Raw genomic sequence first — 20,798 nt, 5'->3', positions numbered from 1 at the left:
TAAATTAAAAAAATTATAGATGTTCAGACATATATTGATGTGGAATTAGAAATGTGGCAAATCCGGCATGTGAAATGACTTGATGGACCAGCAATGTAGGAGTATGTACATCAGCATCAAAAATTGGCAGAAATTGGGGTGGTGGTGTCATAGCAGGGGTGTTGCACAGGGCTGTGGAGACCAAAGCACAACTCTGACTCATTTTCCACAGCCTACTTTTTTCATAAATGGCTGACATACATGGTTAGTCTGAAGCAATAAATCTCCTATACTGTGACTCATATAAACCTAGTCATTTTAGGTCTATGATAGTAAATATGCAGAAAACTATACATCTTATTGATTATGTACTATTCATTTTATTTTGAATCTGGGGATGGCGACCTTTTTCTTACTCCGAATCTACCCAAACTGGCCCTGACATTGAACTGCCCAGGAAGTAGTGATCATGTATTCATTGAACAAGTTCAATGGAAGCCTTTCTTGAAGAGAATATTATTACGGGTTATAAGTTATAAGTTTTAAGGACACGTGGATCCAGGGTTTTATACTGACTGCCAGATTGGAGTCGGGAAGGAATTTTTTCCCCTGAAATGGGGCAATTGGCATGAGCCTCATGGGGGTTTTTGCCTTCCTCTAGATCAACACTGTAGGGGATTGTAGGGTTATAGGTTGGACTTGAAGGACTGATGTCTTTATCCAACCTCATCTCTATGTAACTATGTAATTTCCCCTGCATAGTAACAGGTGTGAACCTGCCCCTTTCGCCGACAGAAAGCGCCCCGCCTCCCCAATCCACCGCTCGGTGCTAAGCCAGTCCAGGACAGCTTGACCTGGACTGGCTTAGGTAAGAAAAAATGCCGCCCTCCCTGGGGCCCTGGCATAGCGCCGCCTGAAGCGGTCTCTTCAGGTCGCCTCATGGGAGGTGCGGCGCTGCATAGGAAATAACCAATACCTCTGCCTTCTGTATTGATAGATTAACCAAGCCCCAACATTTATAAGGTATAATGAACTGCAAATATTTTATGGAAATTTACAACAATGTAGTAACACAAAAGCATACTTGTAAAGCACCTCAAACAAGAGATGCAGTCTGGAGTGTTTTATTTGAAAGAACACATGCATCATCTGTTACAGGAAATATATATAAAAAATACAGTCTAATCTCCAGTTTTCACAAAACACATAGCACTGCCTTCTAAAGCAACAACTTTCATATTTAGAAACGTGTGCCAAAGTACCACCATTGGAGTCTGGGGTAGGACATAGTGAACAGCACCCCAGCCACAAAAAAAAGACACCAGTTTACGTTCCACAATGCAACAGACACCAATGAAATGCAAAAACTTAAAATATACAAAAACATCCTAAAATCTTTAAAAAAAAGTTTCAGTAGTTAAAATAAAATAAACACAAAACACATCAGCAATGTGAGTTACTGTATCAAAAATACAAAGGTCAATAAAAATATTGTTAAAAGCACAGTGAAGCCTTCCCATTGAAAATGACCATTCACAAAATAAAAACTAGAGCAATGTACAAAACACTGGATTTATGTTGCAAGGTGTTGACCCTCAAGGCTTGTATATTTGTCCTGTAAAGAGAACTGCACCTGGAAACAAAGACAAGATATGTAAGTGTATATTATATTGTAGAGCACATTTATAGAAAATATATAAACCTTTATAAGCCAGTCTATTACAAACATACACTGTTACACCAAAGAGAATCCCTGTATCATGTCTGTATCCCCACCGCACTGCTACTGCTCGAGACAACACACAATGTATCCATGTCCTCAAACTTCAATTGTATTTGAGATTAAATGGATGATACAGGTCAGTAAAGCTGGTCATGCACTTTACAATGCTCCTTCCTCCGCCAGCTATTCCTCTAACCCTCCATACACACATGGTTGAGCAGAGCTTACATGTGTGCCCAGTAGGGAGAAGGGATGAAGCAGCTTCCAGGAACCTCTGGCAGCACATTATCTCCCTGGACAGCAACGGATCAGCATGTTAAAATGATTGTTCTTTTCCCCAGCATTTGCTTCCAGTCAGTTGGGTTATTGTACATCCCTACCTATTAGATGCTCAACTGGTCAGGCTGGTACGAGCAGTTATCAAATGAGTATAGGCACCATAAGAGTAGCTTTTAAAGGGAGTCTATCATTAGAATCTAGAGATGAGCGAGTACTGTTTGGATCAGCCGATCCGAACAGCACGCACGCATTGAAATGAATGGATGCACCTGGTACTTCCGCTTTGACGGCGGCCGGCCGCTTAACCCCCGCGTGCCGGCTACGTCCATTCATTTCAATGCATGCGTGCTGTTCGGATCGGCTGATCCGAACAGTACTCGCTCATCTCTATTAGAATCCTTTTTGATCTAAGACCACTTCGGAATCGCCTTTAGAAAGGCAACTCTTCTCCTTCATTATTCTGATCCACACTGCCATTCCGGTGTAATTTCATTTTTCCTCCATATGTAAATGAATCTTAAAGTACAAGGGTGTTCCCTGAAGACTCCAGTGACGCCTCCATCTTCTTTGGCTGACATCTCTGTCGCATCATCCCCAAAGTCATCTCGCAGCGAGCCTATGTTAAGGATCGAAATACCACATATGCTCAGTCAGCTCTACCATCGGGCTTTGGGCTCACTGCACGTCTGTTCGGCCATTTTACTGTGGCCGCTTACAGGTGCAGTATGTTCATGTAAGCGGCCACAGTAAAATGGCCGAACAGACGTGCAGTCGGCTCTGCCCAAAGCCCCATGGCAGAGCCAACTGAGCACATGCGGGATTTCAATCTTGAATGCAGGCTCACTGGAGGATGACGCGGTGGAGAGGTGTTGGCCGAAGAAGATGGAGGCGTTGCCTGAGAGTGAGCAAAGCAGGAACACCCCCTGTGTTTTCTGAAGACTCATTTGCTTACCGAGGAAAAACTAAATTTTACCAGAACAGCAGCACAGATCAGAAAAATTAAAAGGTAATAATTAATGTGGTCTTTGTTCAAAAAAAGATTCTAATGATACAATCCCTTTAATGGTTTTAAGACTGTGCATTGACTTTGCATATCTGAGCAGCACACGCTTCATATGTTACTACAGCCGGACCTCCTACCACCATCCTTGCTGATCTGTGTGTACATGGTGCACAATGAGCAGCTTGCACAGCTATGAGGAGACAGCTGATCTGTGGCAGTCCTGTTCAGACAGATCCCCCCAATCTAAAATGTATGTCCTATTCTATAGGTAGGACATAACAGTTTTAAAAAGCTGGAAAACCTCTTTAAGAATCATATACAGTTAATGACGGACTTAACAGATTTCATTCTGACTGGCTGATCTAAAATATTAGGAGGTATCCCAACTGTAAGGGGAAAGAAAAGCCATTTCAGATGCACATATAAGGAAACTCTCTATACAAAACCATATTGTTTGGATGCCCATGCCTTAAAACGTAATAACCTACAACTAGGTATAAAAATATATCAGTCCTCACCTGTGGGATTGTGTCTGATGAAAAACAAGAATGGTCTGTCCACTATAAACCAGGGAGGAGATGACCTCGCTATCAAAATTGCAGCTGGAAAATAAAGTCAACATTTACTGATTTTAGGAATAAATCATCATATATTATTATGATGCACAACTGGGATCAGAATAAGGCAAATCTATGACAATGCTCATAAACATGGTGGGCTCTGTGGTGATCTAGGTCTTCAATAAGCGCTGTCCACAGATTCTGGCACAGTTGGAATTTACTCTCTAGCTCCCACCAGTGCTGAGCAATCAATGCTGTTAGTTTTACCACCCAATATGTTAATTTGGCTCTGTCAGGTAGGCGGTCCTGAGCTGGAATAGATAACCTGAAACCTCCCCCTTGACAGTACTAATAGCATGATTGTTAAATTGCATGATTGTTACAGAATTGTGGAGGCTAGACAAAAACTAGTTCCACTGTGCTGGAAGTAATACCTTCTGAAGGATGCTAAGAGGGGGTGAAGGAGGTGAAGGATGCTAAAAGTGGGTGAAGAAGGTGAAAGATCATCTTTAGAGGGTCACTTTTATGTGCAAACATTCTGCTAGATCACCCCCACCGATCACATTTTGCTGAGGAATATGACTTTAAAAAAAAATAAAAAAAATTAAAAAAAACTTTAGATGGCTGAAGAAAATAGAGCGTCTTCTGTAGGAAAGTATATCATCATGCTAGGAGCCAGCACTGAACACCGTATTATATCTAATGTAAAGCACCTCTGCAGTATGGTGCCTTTGGAGACAATAGAATACAGAACTATATGGACTCTAGAATGCCGCCATATAGGGTCCCATCCATGAGGCCAAACACTATGAAGGTGTATCAGCAATGTTCAATAATACATGAGAATTTATCATAGCGGGACTTACCAGTAGCTGCTGAGGCCTTGGTACCATCTTCTTTCACTTCAATTTTAGCTTTCTGTAGCATATGGGAAACATAAACGTGTTCTGATTCTAAAATAGAGAGACAGTGAATTAACACAATAAAGCAATTGCTAGAAATCTCTCCTGTACACTGGCGTATTACGCATTTGGACTCAGGACATAATAGGACCATCTTAGCAGCCTCAAGGTAAAATTGTTATCACTTGATAATTTTCTTAAACCAATGTAGAAGACCAGTACAGAAATATTAAAGGTATTAATGACAATTTACACACTTGAAATGCTTTGCACAAGGGTTAAATGTACAATTCATTTCCAGGTCCACTAGATGGCAGCAAACGATCTGACACCAATGTACTGTATATAGACTCCATCAGTATTCTACAGAATGCACATGGCCTTAAAAGAGTTTATGACTAGAGATGAGTGAACACTGTTCAGATCAGCCGATCCGAACAGCACGCACCCATAGAAATGAATGGAAGCACCTGTGACACTGACTTTGCCGGCGGCCGGCCGGCGTCACAGGTGCTTCCATTCATTTCTATGGGTGCGTGCTGTTCGGATCGGCTGATCCGAACAATGTTCGCTCATCTCTATTTATGACTTTTCCACAAATTCATCATAACTTATGGAAACTTAAAAATCTATGATCAGCCAGCTTAAGTAATGAAGTCAGACCCTCTTTGACAATCTGAAGACTAGAGGAGGCTCACGTGACTGCCAAGCATCACTAAATTCATGGACAGTCTAGTGGGTGGTCCATACAAAAAAATAAAAAATAAAAATTGATACTTATTTATTCAAGTTGAAGTACCTTGTACATAGGTTATTTGGATGGAATTTTAAATTTACTAGTAAACCTGATCATATTGGTATTCTGAACTGAACCCGACCTATAGATTAGTGCTATTTATATTCAACTTTCATTATGCTCATATGTTGGCTGTACAATTTTCGGATAAGATGTCCAGAAAAAAAAGGGGGGGGGCTAACAACTACTGCAACCACCGTTTCAGTTTGTAGGCACAGATACCTTATTTTGCTGCTGACTTCTACCAGTTTTGGACAGCAGATGGCCTCAGTGTACAGGGAGCTTCTAGTGTCATGGACAGACAATGTAAGGCCAAATTCATATCTGCGTTCGGTATTCTGTTCAGGGAGTCTGCTTAGGGACCCCCCAAACGGAATACCTAACGCATTGACAAGCAGCGAGTTTCTGAAAGCACACAGACCCCATAGACTATAATGAGGTCCATGTTTTCCGCGCAGTGTCCACACAAGTCACGTGGAGAGGAAAGTAGTTTATGAAGTACTTTTGTCTCCCCATGAAGTACTTTTCTCTATGGGGTCCGTGTGCTTTCATAAGCTCAACACAAGTCAAAGCGTTCGGTATTCCATTCTCCAAGCAGACTCCCCAAATGGAATATCGAACACAGTTGTGAACCAGGCCAAAGACAGTATTTCAGCTGCTTCCAACTTACTAGTAATCTTGGTAAAATTAGCCTTATAGGAGTCAAACATATCAGTGATCCCGAGGTTTCTTAGAGGTTCCTTCAGATCAGCATCAGCTTCCACTGTAAATCTAGAAAGAACCAGCATATAAAAAGCATTATATCATATGGGGCTTCTAGTTCTAGTAGTAAATGTAACGCAGTTCCTTATGAGTTTTTGTAACTCAAGTGAGCGTTCATTTGACTTTTCATTGGCTTTCAATGTCATTTGTGTTGTCACGTTATCAGTGTAATGTTAAATTTCACTACATCTGTACAAGTTACTATGTGATATCTTATATCTAAGAGCTTACTTTGGCAAAATGAGTTGTATTCTCTTAGGGGTCATTGTCATCCAGCTTTGCAGAGTTTTTGTGCTAATGTGTGGTATGATGGCAGACAGCGGGGTGATCTCATCTGTAGGTAGCGCTACCAGCATGCTCACACTCCCGCCATGGTAAGGCAGCTCAATTACATTGTACCACAGACCACTGGGGGTACTCGCCGATCCTGTAGGTTGATACAAAATGTATATAAAATTATAAAGGATTCTACAAAAAAAAGTGAAAGTTCACTTTTCAACAATCTTACCAGCAAGCTAAAAATATTTATGACCTATCCTGACACCCCCACAAATCTGATGTTCTCAGCAGCTACACAGAGAATGGAGCAGGGTGTCTCTTATCTCTGTAGGGTACTTCATGAATATTTTTAACCCGTTAAAGCATTTGGATGTACATTTAAGGGACTCACGCACACAAACCTTTGAAACCTTGAGTTAAGCAATCCAATTTTGCATACCACGCATGGCCTATTGCTGGCCTATTCATAGAACCCGCAGATGTAAAATTGATGGCTTATTCTGACTGCTGGAACCCCAGCAGATCAGCTATTCCTGGAGAGCACAACTCCTAGTAATGTTTACATGCTGGGACTCATGCTGCTCACTCATCATACAATGTGTAGCGGTAACATTGGTGTTACATAATGTCACATGCATTTTTATGGTCTGTATTTTTATGGTCTGTAAACCAAGCCTTAAAAAGACCATGTAAGACCCGGTTCACATCTGCGCTCAGGTTTCCTTTCAGGGAGTTCACTTAGGGACTCCCCCAAATGGAAACATGCTCTGAATAAAAAAATGCAGAGAAAAATGCTGCTTGCAGGACTTCTTGCTCCACATTTTTCATGCAGAGAGGGGAACGGAATGGCCCAAAGGCAGATGTGAACAGGGCCTGACCCATTAAAGGAATACCAAACAGAAAACGTGTGAGGTAGACACATTTTATAGAGTTCATCATAATATTGTACCCAATAGGATTTCTACAAGATGGTTTCTGGAATAAGCAGATACATTTTACTTATTTCTTCTTACTTACCACTCCGGAACAAAGAAAGCTGGGCTAACATTGGTACGTGATAAGCCTTTCCCTCGGGACCATAGAAAATCCGCTTTTTAGTGTTCTCTGGTTGGAAACGAGATTTCCACAGGCCCTTGAAGTACAAGGCATTTACTACAACCAATCTGGTCAGCGAGCTGTCTAACAACTCTGGAGATATGAGGTTGTCAATCATACCTGGAAGACAGGAATAACATGAACCAGAATGACCAGAGAACAGCAAACTACACAGAATCATCTGCCTCACGATGTATGTGGACTATGCCCCAGATATGTGTGTGTCCTATGGACCTTATTACTATACAAAATTAATGGAAATTTGCACCTATAGCCTAATAAAATAAAATTGTGAAAATAATTATATGAATATATGATGCTATGGGTTATGTAACTGACCTGATTCATGTACATCACACCCAATATTTATTCACTGCCATTTTGACAAAGTGAACCATTTATATTGTTATGTTCATGGTTTTTGGACATAACTAGCAAGGTCACAGACATGGAAGGAACAACTAACGGGGCCATTTTCACCGATACAGAAGGTACAAATACTGATAACTATGGTTGATGGAAGAGGATGTGAGGATGTTCCCGCTTTAGCGTGGCGTTTCCAGCTCGTGGGGCCTTAGCCTTACTTTGTAACCTTTTATTGCATGTAATTCTTATTTTATCTCTTTGACTTTTGTTTGTAAGTACTGAACCATTTTGTAAAAAAGCTTTCAACTTAAGGTTAGTCCCTGTATGCTGCGGGTAGTAGGTAACAGTGTATCTGGGGTGCGTGGATTTGTTGGGGTGGATTTATGCTCAGTTTTTACAACCTGAATGATGGGTGAGTACAAGATTGAGCAAGTGGAGTAACTTAACCCCTTGCAGAATCATCCATGTCACATGCTAGGACAGTATATACATTTTCAAGTTCTGAACTTGTTGCCTAGGATGGTCAGAGTAGTGTGGCGCCCCATGAGTACTTGTCACACCCCCTCAAACTAATATAGAATAATTTTCTCTCAATAAAATGTTTGCTTTAATGCAATGTCTATATTTCTATACGTTTCTACATGTCTATATTTCAACATTGCTTTTAAGTGTATTTTAATAAGTCTGCATGCTCTTCAATATAGTCCTTTTTACACGTCATTCTTACATATTCTCTGTGCACAAGGCTCACATTAGTAAGTGCAGCACATCTGTGAGCTACTTACCCTTTGTCTCATTCTTTACCCACTGGTTGATCATAGAGGCGGCTGTGTTCTTGTCCTGGAAGTCAGCACTTCTCACTTGGCTGTGAAAGACCTCTTTATTTTTGCTGACAAAGGGTTCCTCCATCTTGAATCCGCTGTTGGCAAACACTGCATTGGCTGTGCTCACAATATCTTTATTCTTCTTTGCTACTATTGCCCTGTTGATCCTCTTTAGTATTTTCCCAACAACTGAAAAAATATTTTAGAATCTGTCAGTCAAATAAAACAGGGAAGCATAGAAGGGAAAAATAATGCAAAAGTTGGATGAAACAATCTAAAAGTTAAAACAGGACACACACAGCATTCTGACCACTTTGGGAAGTCTACATATAGACAAAATAGTCTATATTCAATTGATGACAGCTTGGTATTCCCTAGAACTGACATGCTCTATGCTGTTATTATTATTAGTAATCTAGAAAATATATATATATATATATATATATATATATATATATATATATATATATATATATAGCAAAGTTATCCCAAAGTTTTTCATTGCGTACAGATACAGCAAACTTTAAACTGGCACTTATAATCTTTATTCATTGTATTTACAGTGCACTCATTGCACTAGGTGAACATCTTACCGATATGTATGGGGGTCCTCTGACATACAAATTAATACTTTCCAGTGCAGTAGATTGCTGAAAGCCTGACTGTTCTACCTCCCCTGCTGATGCTCAATTCTGTATGAAAGCAACATTGGAGTCAGTGACATCACAGAATTTAGGCTGGATTCACAATACGGTTGTTAATGTCCATTACTTTCTTCTTTCGTAAGATGGACAACTTTTTCTTCTGTAACAAAAGTGTCAACGGGGACACAGACGCAGTCCATTCTCTGCCACAGTTAATGTCCGTTACTGCCATCCTATGATAGAAGACAGCAATGGACATCAAACAAAAGGTAGTATATACTCAGCCTAAGTAGCTGCAGGAGAGTATGAGTGCAGAGACTTACAGTACCCTGCAATGGTAATATTTGGGACACCAAGGGGATCCCATATAATGACAATGTAAAGATTGCCACATCTGTATGTAGTCAGTCTCCAAACAAGAAATGACTGCCTGGTTTTTGGAAGATTCAGGAGGATTTGCTAAGGACGGTTAAGCTTTGAGTATGCAAAATGTTATTTTAAAAAAACAAAAAAAAAACATTTGCATTCATACAGAAGACGATTTTCAAGCAATCTATTGTCAAATCATGAAAATGAATAAAAATAGGAAGCGTCCTATTTTTTTGATGGACTGTTAAAATGGACAGTCAAAAAATGGACATATGAAGAGGAAAAGACCTCATTTTACAGTCACTGCAGTGAATGGGATTCTAGCAAATTCGAACCACACATTACAGAACAATATGTGCAGCGGAAATGCTACGATTTCCAAAACAGTTGCAATTTTGGAAATCACAACATGTCAATTGTATCTACGGAAACGCTGGCAGATTTCCTATAGCTATAACGGAAGCAGAATAAATCTCTGCGGACTTTGTAAACAGCGCTGCGGGAAAGACCACAATGCTTTGCCACCGTTTTACCTTCAGCACTTTTTACTGCAGAATGCTACATTGGGCCTTAGCCTAAAACAGATCTGCACCAAAATCCTAGCAAATAAAGCAAATTCAGAAGTTGCCCATTTCTCAGCAATGGAAACAAAACATAGCAATCCGTTATTGATGGCTGTTATGTATCGGTTTTGCACCCATTCAATTTCCATTTTTGATGGCAGAGTCTCATCCATTTTGTATTTATAACAGACCGTTAAAGAAAAACTGATTTTTTTTGTTTTAATTTTATTTGCCCAACACCCTAATCTAGATAGATAGGGGGTTTCTTGGCCCACATGCATACAACACCTTAAGGTGGGTCGGGGGAACTCTCAGTCATGGAGATTCCATAAAAGCCTATAAAATATTATGTATGCAATACAGTTTTCTTGTAAACTATCCACATTCAAACTATGATAGACAAAATAAAAACAGACCATTGACTTTATACCGCATTGCCGTGGTCAGCTGCTTTTTCGTCTTGCCATCCGCACCCAGCTGAAGCATGCCGAGCACTGACGCAACTCCATGGGGGGAGATGACCACATTTTCATGAGGCTTGCTCTTTACCACTTGGTTAAACACCTGGATTCCAATGTCCGAGCCAAGCTCCTCGAGAGAGATTTGGTTAATCTGAGACTGCGCAGAAGTCAAGGATACCACCGTAAATAAAGCCAAAAAGAACTTCTTCATGATCCTTAAACGCTATCTGGTCCACCTGAAAAAACATATAAGGTGTAGAGTTAGCATAAACCTCCCATTGTCATTCAGCATAAGATTCTGTAATAAATAACATCTACAAGAGGATGTGCATGTCATGAATAACACAAGTCATACATCAATATAGCCACAATTTTCTCATTGTAAAGACTGCAATGGGTCTTGAATCTGGAAATAATAGTTTTTTGCATCATTCACTTCTGACAACACAACAACTTTCAAATTAAAAATGTTGAAATTCTGTAGTTTCCCAAGCTCTAAGTAGAACAAGCCAGCAACTCTGAATCTGGTACCCAGCCAGGTCAGGAAATAGAGAGAAGAGAAGCCTAGAAAGAAGATTGAACTAGGAGGACGTCTACTCACTAAAATGTCTGGGGAGTCAAAACTGGGAACCAGGTCAAAAGCTTTGATTAGAAGAGTATACTGCCAAGGCCCAAAGTAGTACACAACACTGTGTGATCAGCCAGAGCCATGCTACAGCATTAGGGCTTATTCACACATCATGGATGAAAATCAATATTCCATCTGTATTTTCCATTAACACCCCATTGTTTTCCATAGGTCTATTCAAACTTTTTTGACCACATTATATATGGGAGTTTCTTGGACATACACATGCTCATTCAAGTTAAATCAGTCAGTGAAAATGCGGACATCACAAACATGCCATCCATTTTTCACAGACTGCTCTTAGGACATGCTCCAAGAATTGCATTTTTACAAACATGTCCCCTTTTTCGATGGGTTAGACCTTCTGATTTTTTGCTTTTTTTGACAAATGATGATATGTGGATGGAAGATCACAGACAGTCAAAGTTGATGACAAAGACATTGGCACATTAGTAATACACTTTGTCCACCCAGTGGACATGTGAATGACGCCTTAGTAGTTGTTTCAGTTTTGCTCAGGTTTGTTGAAAGTCATTTAATGGGAGTCTACCACCACTAAAGTCATTTCTAAGGCAGTTCTAAGGTTGTATGGGCATTTAGTAACATTGGGAACTTACATTTGTGTATGTCAAGGTCTAACCTTATTGTCAAGAAAATCTACTTTTACTCGGTGTAAGTGGCTTAGCAGTCATTTTAGTGGTGGTAGACTCCAGCTAACATTTATATGTATACTACAGATAGGGGCAGTGGGTGCTGACAAAGACTGTTTATAATCTGAGAAGTAATGAGACACCAATTTCACATGGATGTTTGTCTATGGTGTATTTTTTTTTTTTTTTTACGTAACCCACATTTTAAGAAGAAGTTGCTTCCAAAGAGATAACCTCTTTAATGTATGATATTCTGCAGTATACCAGTGAACACGGTTTTATGTTTTTATCATCTGTGCATACATATCTGTATATAATTGTACTTTATGTTTTTAAGCTATCCCTTGCGTTTCCCCCTTTGTAAGGTGTGGACTGGTATACCCCTCATCTGCAAGAGGACTTGGTTCAGGGCTAAGGGGAGAAGTTTGGAAGTCTCCAGGGTCAGTTGATGCTAGTCTTTGAAGCAAAGCGGACCTGTGCGGAGACCATTTCAGCCCCTGTGGGAACAGTGATGAGTTATTTTCAGAGATAGTGCCCATATATCATTGGTATAACCCTTTGTCAAGGAATGGTGCTGTCAGACCTCATATGAATGCCCACATTTGTAGGAGAAGTGGAGGTTTCCCAGAACCTCAGAGCCTAGACTTGGTACCAGATGGAGCGAGGGTGCATCTGTTCCTGGGCATCCCTTTTACCAAGCCCACTACTCACAGTAACACTTCGAATTACTACTCCCATCTGGGAAGTAGAATTGATCCTTTCCTTGAATCATTGCTGTCCTTACCATCTGGGCTCTTCCAACCACCATCATCTGGCTCAGGAGAGGAATGGACCCCTGACCAACTGCAAGTTCCCTGGAGAACCACCATCATGTATACTATAACCCACCCTCAACCTTACACCAACTTGAGAGGTAGGCTGAAAAAGTTTGTTGAATATACTTGACTTACGGTTGACAACACCACTACTAAACCCATTCTCCAGTGCCCTCCTGGCGATTGTATTTGGCAATTTCATAGTGTTCACATAATTTCCTACCAAGAACCTTACAACCCAAGAATAGAGCAGTGCTGCGCTACGCTGTTCACATAACTCCTATAGGAGATTGGAAGCTTTACTAAGAGCACAGCACTGCTGAGCTACAGTTTCCATAACTTCAAAGCAAAATAAATCTAGCTACGCCATTTCTATAGCTTTCAATATCTTCAGTGGGAGAGACTGGAATAGTGTAGAGCAGCAATGATTTGCTTTACCCCTAAGAATCGAGACATGTGAGCCATTCTCATTATGGTAGCGGTTTGCAATGTCCAGTCTTCTGGTGGATTTGATTCCAAGAAGCCGTAACAGTAACCAAATGGTAAAATATTAGGGCATGGACCAGCATCTTTGCAGTTTCTGGGGTGAGGAAGGAGCGGAATCGATGGATGTTCTTGAGTTTGAGGCAGCAGGAGGTGTTGAGGGTTTGAACGTGTGACTTGAAGGATAGGTCAGAGTCCAGGGTTATCAAAAGGCAATGGACCCATGGGACAGGGGTAAGCATGGTTCCATTAACTTTGATAGATGGGTCAGGTAGAGGGGTCGTACGAGGTGGGGCGAAGATGATGAATCCTGTTTTCTCCATGTTGAGTTTAAGAAAGCGGAAGAAAAGAAAGGAGGCTACGGCCATTAGACACTCTGGAACTCTGGCCAACAGAGAGGTAATGTCTGGTCCAGAGAGAGATCTCTGAGTGTCATCAGCATAGCAATGGTATTGAAAACCATGAGCTAAGCCATTACAATGAATTGGACCAGGTATGTTGTTCTTGTAGCTTAGTAGCTAATACTGCACATTGCTCACTGCACTTACAATGATTACTTTGCCCATAGGGGCTCATAATCCAATTTTTATGGTATAACTTAGTGCAACCAAAATGTAGAGTTTTGACTCTGTAGAGTGTAATGATTTAGCCTATGTATACATGATGCTATGTAGTGTATGGGTCAAATTAAGAAAATTGAACATGGCACCTGTCTCATGATCAAGTGTGTGACATATAATGCAGAGAGTGTTCTATAACTCTGTGACTTAATGAATGCTCAAGACGACGACTGATTCATTCTAGAGAGTTAACCCATGGATACATCACACAGGGCACATCCATGGGCTCCACTATTCCACTCTGCAGAGACATAGCAGAGCAGCAAACTCAAATGTATTGGAAGCGGCCTGTTACATAATACAGCTAAAAATAGGTACAACTTTCTATGCTTGTTGTATTTTAATCCACGATCCAATTACCATGCCATTACTGAACCATGTTATTACTGCTCTGATCCCATTTATTTGAATGGGAACTAAGCTGCCATTGTGTAGCTGAGCAACAACATAGTATATAGAGTTCCCTGCTTCAGGCATCGAACACTATGTTCAGAACAGTTAAATCAGAGTGGGGACTGGGTGTTACACCCTCACCGATCTCTAAATAAAAGCCTATCCTAAGGACAAATTATTACATTTAGATCTTGAATAACCTCTTTAAAGATGTTCAATAATACAAAAGAACACAAGAAATCAATATGGTGTATATTACAGTAATGTCTCAAAATGCAATACACTTAGCTTCAATGGGAAAGAAACATTAGAGCAAAACATTCACAATGGGCAGTTACTGAGACGTAAATAAGACCACCTAGAAGAACAAAAGCTCTATGTGCGCCTCTCCTGGAAACGACATTAGCACATGATTTATAGCTAGAACAACATTGCACACCACATTACCGGACACCTGAAAGGTCACACACCGCAGTCTGAGAAATCCCACTTCATCAGAAACTGTTATGTAACCTCTACTGGACATGAGCAATGGACTAAATTAAGAATCGCAGACACCTCTCGACCCACCCAATAGGATTGATTCATAACTTTGTTTAGGCTGGGCTCAAAATACTCTGAGATGAAAAACAGGGAGAAGGAATGAACATTGAACATAGAGTTATAGCTCATAGAATCCGCTGTTCTGTATCCCCTCCTATGAACATTTTTACCAGACATGACCTATCCATGAACTACATGGATAATCATCATGTAATACTACAGTGCCCCAGCAGGAATATCAGGCTAGACAAGACTATCCGCAGGTAACCAGAGGTTACAGAGAAGTCAGACCCGCAACAATAAACAGATCACACCACCAGTTTGCTGGAAACAAGATAATGTCTTGATAAAATAGTCAATTTACGCTAAGGGCCCCTTCACACGGAGTATACGCTGGCTGATTCTGAACGTGTAAAAGTTCCAAATCAGCGGTGTTTAAAACAGATCCCATTGCTTTCTATGGGAGCCGGCAAATGTGCGCTCCCCATAGAAATGAATGGGCGGCTGCTTTTTTCCATCCATTTCTATGGGGAGCGCACGTTTGCCGGCTCCCATAGAAAGCAATGGGATCTGTTTTAAACTCCGCTGATTCGGAACATTTACACATTCAGAATCAGCCAGCGTATACTCCGTGTGAAGGAGCCCTAAGGCTGCACATTTTAGGTGGCAGATTTTACTGCAGTTTGAGCCAAACCTAGTAGCGGCTACAAAAGAAACAAATATAAAAAGGAAACAACTCATTTCTGCTCAAAAAAACCACAACAAAATCTGCAAAAAAAAAAACAAAAAAAACATTTCCATAGACATGATTGACATGCTGCAGTTTCCAAAAAAGATGACAATTTTGTAAATAGTGGCATTTCCGCTGTGCATATATAGCTTACAAGAAGTGAACTATGCACAGATATGAATGGAAGTGGATCCACAGAGGCACTTCCTTCACCATAAATTAAAAAAAAATAGAAAAAAAAAAGTAAATCATACAATATAAACATCTCAAAAAATCTGAGGATAAGCTTCTGACTTTTGGGCAGTATAAAAATCAATCCATACTGTATATAAAGAACATTGGATTCATATACATTTGTGGCGTTACAGCCCCTTCCCAGGAAGCATCAAATAAGCAGTCTGTGTCCATAAATAGTAGCAGCAAGAACACAGCACAGGAGCTACGTCTGCCTCACAGCACTGGAAATCTGTCTTTGCCGTGAAAGCATTGCAGGTTCAACCCTTTTCTCCTACATTAGAGTTTGGAATGAAGCCAGATCCCTTTTAAGAGATATAGATATTGTGTAGAGCCCCCATCTCCATATTCTGTCTATTAGATAGTGGATGGCGACTACAGCGAGCCATTACTCTCTCTGGGGACCAATCTCATCTGTACAGTCCATACACTGACAATTTATTCCAATTTCATTGATCTCTGTAATTCTTTCGAGTATTCTCATGGTAAAATAGACATATTTACCCCAAGATAATGAAAGGGCCCAGGGGTGCAGGGAGAAAAGCCAAAACCACATGATCATCAAATCATCAGTCACCTAAAGTTGATGTCACTTTAGCCATTTCACCCATAGTGTTTGCATCTGAAAGTGCCAAGAGTATGTGTTAGATGCCATTTAAACACACCTGCCACCTTTCTGGGCAGGCTGCATTCCTGCTCCAAGTTTCCCAGTAACCATATCTCAGTCCCTCACACAAACATGAGTCTTGTAACAGTCTCTGGCATGGCACTTGAGACTGAAACCAACACCCCCAACCCCCACACATGTGGTCTAAGATCTATTAGTATCAAATCTGTTGTATTACATAACATTAAGGCTAAGGGCCCCACGCAACAAATTGCTGCGAAAACACATTCTCCCCCCACCCCCACAGAGTTTTTCACAGAATGCCCGCTATAGTCTTTCAGCCTCTATATGGGAAAACACCATTGCCGTAGGTAAAATGGACATGCTGCAATTTGCAAAAATGTGATCATTTTTAAAATCACAATTCCGTTGCAGATTTTTTTTTCTGCAATGTGTGGATGGGATTTGTTAGAAGGGAAATTTGCATAGGACTAGTTTGTTTTTTGTTTTTTCCAGTAGTCTCTAGGGAACAAATACAGCTCAATACCTAATCAAGCAAGGCTGGCTGCAGACAACAGTAGCTGAACAGCCAACCTTGAATTAAAAGGCACGGGCGGCACACGAGGGACACGCAGATGTCACCGTGTGCCGCTCATGCACCGGCCTTACTTTCTCAGCCCCTTTCATTAAATGAATAGGAGACACAGAAGCAGGACTGCAAAAATCAGACAGGAATAGGACCTTTTCCATATTTTGTGACCTTGACTGTCAAGCATCACACGTGACCGTGTAAAAACAGAATGGGTCAGAAAACACGGCTAGCACACCGACTCACCCACGGTCGTCTGCGACCGATCTAACAGAAGTAGAGCTGTAGCCTTGTCCACAGCATAGCAATAGTGTGTAGGAACTGTAGATCTGCCCCCACTACTTGAATAGGAACACACTGCTTCCCCTGCAGTAGCTTCTAGCTCTTATATTAGCTGATCTAACAGATCTAACAGATCTGTCCCTGATATATCCATTGTAGTCTCAGGCCTTACTATAACTCCTAGGCAGTATGCCCGCTGCTTCGGGGTTATGTTTGACGCAGACCTTTCCTTCACCCCTCATGTTGAATCACTCGCACGCTCATGTCACCTCCACCTCAAAAACATCTCCAGAATACTCCGTTTCCTTACCAGAGATACATTAAAGACACTTATTGTCTCTCTGATTCATGCTCGCCTTAACTACTGTAACTCCTTACTAATCGGTCTTCCCCTTACTAAACTCTCCCCTCTACAATCCATTCTGAATGCAGTGGCCAGGCTCATCTATCAGTCTAGACGCTATAGCGATGCCTCTGGTCTGTGCCAGTCATTACATTGGCTGCCTATTCATTATAGAATAAAATATAAAGTTATCACTCTCATCCACAAGGCTCTCCATAATGCCGCACCACCATACATTTCCTCCCTCATCTCTGTCTACCGCCCAACCCGTGCTCTCCGTTCACTCAATGACCTAAGACTTTCATCATATTATCAGAACCTCCCACGCTCGTATACAAGACTTCTCCCGAGTTGCACCACTTCTTTGGAATGCTCTACCCCGGACAATCAGATTAACTCCCAATTTCTACAGCTTCAAACGCAAACTAAAGACGCATCTTTTCAGACAGGCCTATCACAATTTATAATGTAAACCCTTAACCCTCCTCTGTCCCCGCTCCCACATTACCCCACATGATATGAGGTTATCTCATGCTAACTTTATCTGTCCAAGCTCCATCCACATGTTAAAGGACACGACTGTCGACGGCTCAAAGTTTTATGTTTCTGTAATGACAGTCACCTCTATTACAAAAGTGTCTGACCTCTGCATAAGCAATGCCACCCCTGCTACCTCTTGTGTCACCCCCTCTACCTCATAGATTGTAAGCTCTTGCGAGCAGGGCCCTCAGTCTCAATGTGTGAAATGACTTTCTTTGTAATGTATCTTTCTGTATTTGAACCCTACAAATTGTACAGCGCTGCGGAATATGTTGGCGCTATATAAATAAAATTTATTATTGATCTATGCGAGGCCAGGAGTGGACAGTAGAACTAAAAGTATGTATTTAATATTTTCCATTCCTTTTGTAGTCACTTAGCTTTATATAAAAAAAAAAAAAAAAAAAACGTGGGACCTTAGACTTACAGCACAAGTGTAGAGGAGCTGTTGACTTATGCCATTGGAATAGCATTCTGCTTAGATTTACTATCTGCATATGCAACTTATGGAATATTATTTATGCGACCATAGGAAAACTCACAGCTGTTAAATCACTGCACAACAGATCGGAGTTTGGTCTTGGATTTTGGTCCAATAAATTTGTTTTATTGTCAGTAGAACAGGATGTTTATGGGTCTGAAGAATAAAATAACAGCTCCCCATCTACTCCAAAATTCCCAGACGGTTTCTTGCAAGAATGAAAAAGTGCTGAAGTACATTTTCTTCTTCCTCAAAAGGCTCCACAAACTTATAGCTTGCTGGGATGGAATTGTACGTCAATATCCAGAAAGCCTTCATGTCAAAAGACTCCCTGTTCCATTATGTGTGGCCTCAATAAAACACATATTTCATGGCTTGGAAGCAATTTTCACAAGTGTACCATTTATATTTCACAAAGGATACGTGAAACGTAAAAGAAACTTTGTTAAGTGTCAATGGCATACCCGTAGTGTGTTCAGAGATAGTAGCCACACTCAGCGTCCTGGGGTCTAATGGAGCCCAAAGGTCTTAATGCCACATAAGTCAACACCAAGGCAGTTTGGGGGCCCCATTACAAATTTTGCTCTGAGGCCCAGGAGCTTCAAGTTACACATCTGAACATTGCTCTTTAATTACACTGAATGGACACTTTATTAGGAAAAGTCATCTAGCAGCAAAGTGGATCAGCAGCAGAATGCACTTGGAGTGACATCGCAATGCATACTGATATGCATTCACGTCTATGGGGACTTTGCATTCATTATATTCTGATGACACAGACCAGGATAGGACCTGCACTATAACCATCTGTTATAACCATCTGTGACATGTTGTGTCATGAGAACACAAACTCAGCCTCACATTGGAAGTACACTCTGTCATGTGCATAGGGCCATAGACAGAAATGGCACTCAGACTAGTCTTCTGTTATTATAGCCAAATCATGTGAAATAATGATAACATGGGCATCTGGAAAAGTGTTGTAGTCACCTGCAATTTACTTGACAATGCTCCACCGGTTTGCCAGGTAGATCTTCCTCTGTTCCCTTTCTTCGAGTTTTTTTTCCCCCCTAAATGTTTAATCCATTTAGTTCACATTTAACCAGGTCTTCTCCAGTGAAACCACTACCAACCAGTGCAAAAACATTTGGTCAGTCTCTACCAAGACTACAGCTGATCACAGTGCTCCAGGATGACACTCATCACCTTATCGACAAACTGTAACAAGTAGACACCCCCCAGAACAGAGAATTGGAAAACATTTTCACAATAAACTGGGAGATCTGTTAAAGGTTTATTTCCATTTCGCCAATAACTGCCAAGATGAGAATAACTGTCTACAAGTCCCAGATACATAAATCAAGAAGAGCTACTTTATTCTGTTCCCATAACCACCACTGAGGAGAACTGAAGCTATATAAACCACACAGCACCTCTACCTACACGGTTTCCATTACTCTGAAGTTAGAGAAACAATGCAGCTCAACTGTGCAATGTGGTCTCCATAGCTCCCAATCTTTAGGGTAGAGTAGCAATGCTCGAATATCCTTCGATGTCACAAGCATGTGTTCAGAAGGGAAAGAAGCAGTTATTTGCATATCAGCAGCGATTTCCCAATATGGGAATAACTATTAAAGGGATTATCCAGCTTCCAAAAATCACATACTACTGCAGCACTAAATACTCACTGATACCTTGGGTACCCTTTACTTGGCTTTATTTTCCTTGCTGCTCCTTGTATCCCTGTTATTTACATGCAGTGAATCTGTGAACAAACTACATTTCCCATGATGAATCTCCCTGCACTCACTTTCTGTATGCTCCTCCCTTTTTCCACCCTTTCCTACAATCAAATCACAGATAAGCTATTCCCACATCCAAGGTGATTGATTTGCTGCTTTGAAACATCACTCTGAAGTCATTGACCTGAAAATAAAATCAGATTAATTGTGCCAAATATAAACAGGATATATATTAGGAAGTGTTTTGTTCTGCTGCATCCTGCTACCTGGATAACCCCTTTAATCTTTGCTCATTTAGTGGATTGAGTAAATTTGCCTTTATCTCATGGACCTTCATCAAACACTAAGCGCACTGGGATGCCTGGAGGAAGCACTGGTGTGGGAGCCTATCAGTGCACCAAAACAAGTGCAGTTTACATCAGTAATGTAGCTCATTGACACTACAAGATGGTAGGCAGAGCGCACAGGGACCTGTGAAGGATTAGGTGTGTTGTAATGTATCCACTCTTGGTA

The 20,798-nt window shown here is 40.9% G+C and overlaps 1 protein-coding gene across 1 annotated transcript in view; it reads right to left on the bottom strand.

Annotated features, from left to right (window-relative positions):
* Positions 1–953: 953 nt before the first annotated feature.
* The window catches only part of SERPINE2 (serpin family E member 2), a 44,467-nt gene continuing 24,622 nt past the window's right edge, over positions 954–20,798 (bottom strand). Inside the window, exons 2-9 of the mRNA XM_075268873.1 lie at positions 10,561–10,841; positions 8,530–8,757; positions 7,301–7,498; positions 6,236–6,431; positions 5,913–6,013; positions 4,411–4,497; positions 3,503–3,586; positions 954–1,612 (exon numbers count right to left, since the gene is read on the bottom strand). Of these exons, the coding sequence (XP_075124974.1) occupies positions 1,575–1,612; positions 3,503–3,586; positions 4,411–4,497; positions 5,913–6,013; positions 6,236–6,431; positions 7,301–7,498; positions 8,530–8,757; positions 10,561–10,816 (1,188 nt within the window). The 5' untranslated portion in view covers positions 10,817–10,841 and the 3' untranslated portion in view covers positions 954–1,574. The remainder of the gene's footprint in view (positions 1,613–3,502; positions 3,587–4,410; positions 4,498–5,912; positions 6,014–6,235; positions 6,432–7,300; positions 7,499–8,529; positions 8,758–10,560; positions 10,842–20,798) is intronic.

The sequence above is a fragment of the Leptodactylus fuscus genome, chromosome 3, assembly GCF_031893055.1.
Source record: "Leptodactylus fuscus isolate aLepFus1 chromosome 3, aLepFus1.hap2, whole genome shotgun sequence".
NCBI lineage: Eukaryota > Metazoa > Chordata > Amphibia > Anura > Leptodactylidae > Leptodactylus > Leptodactylus fuscus.
This window is presented reverse-complemented; position numbering and strand designations above follow the sequence as displayed.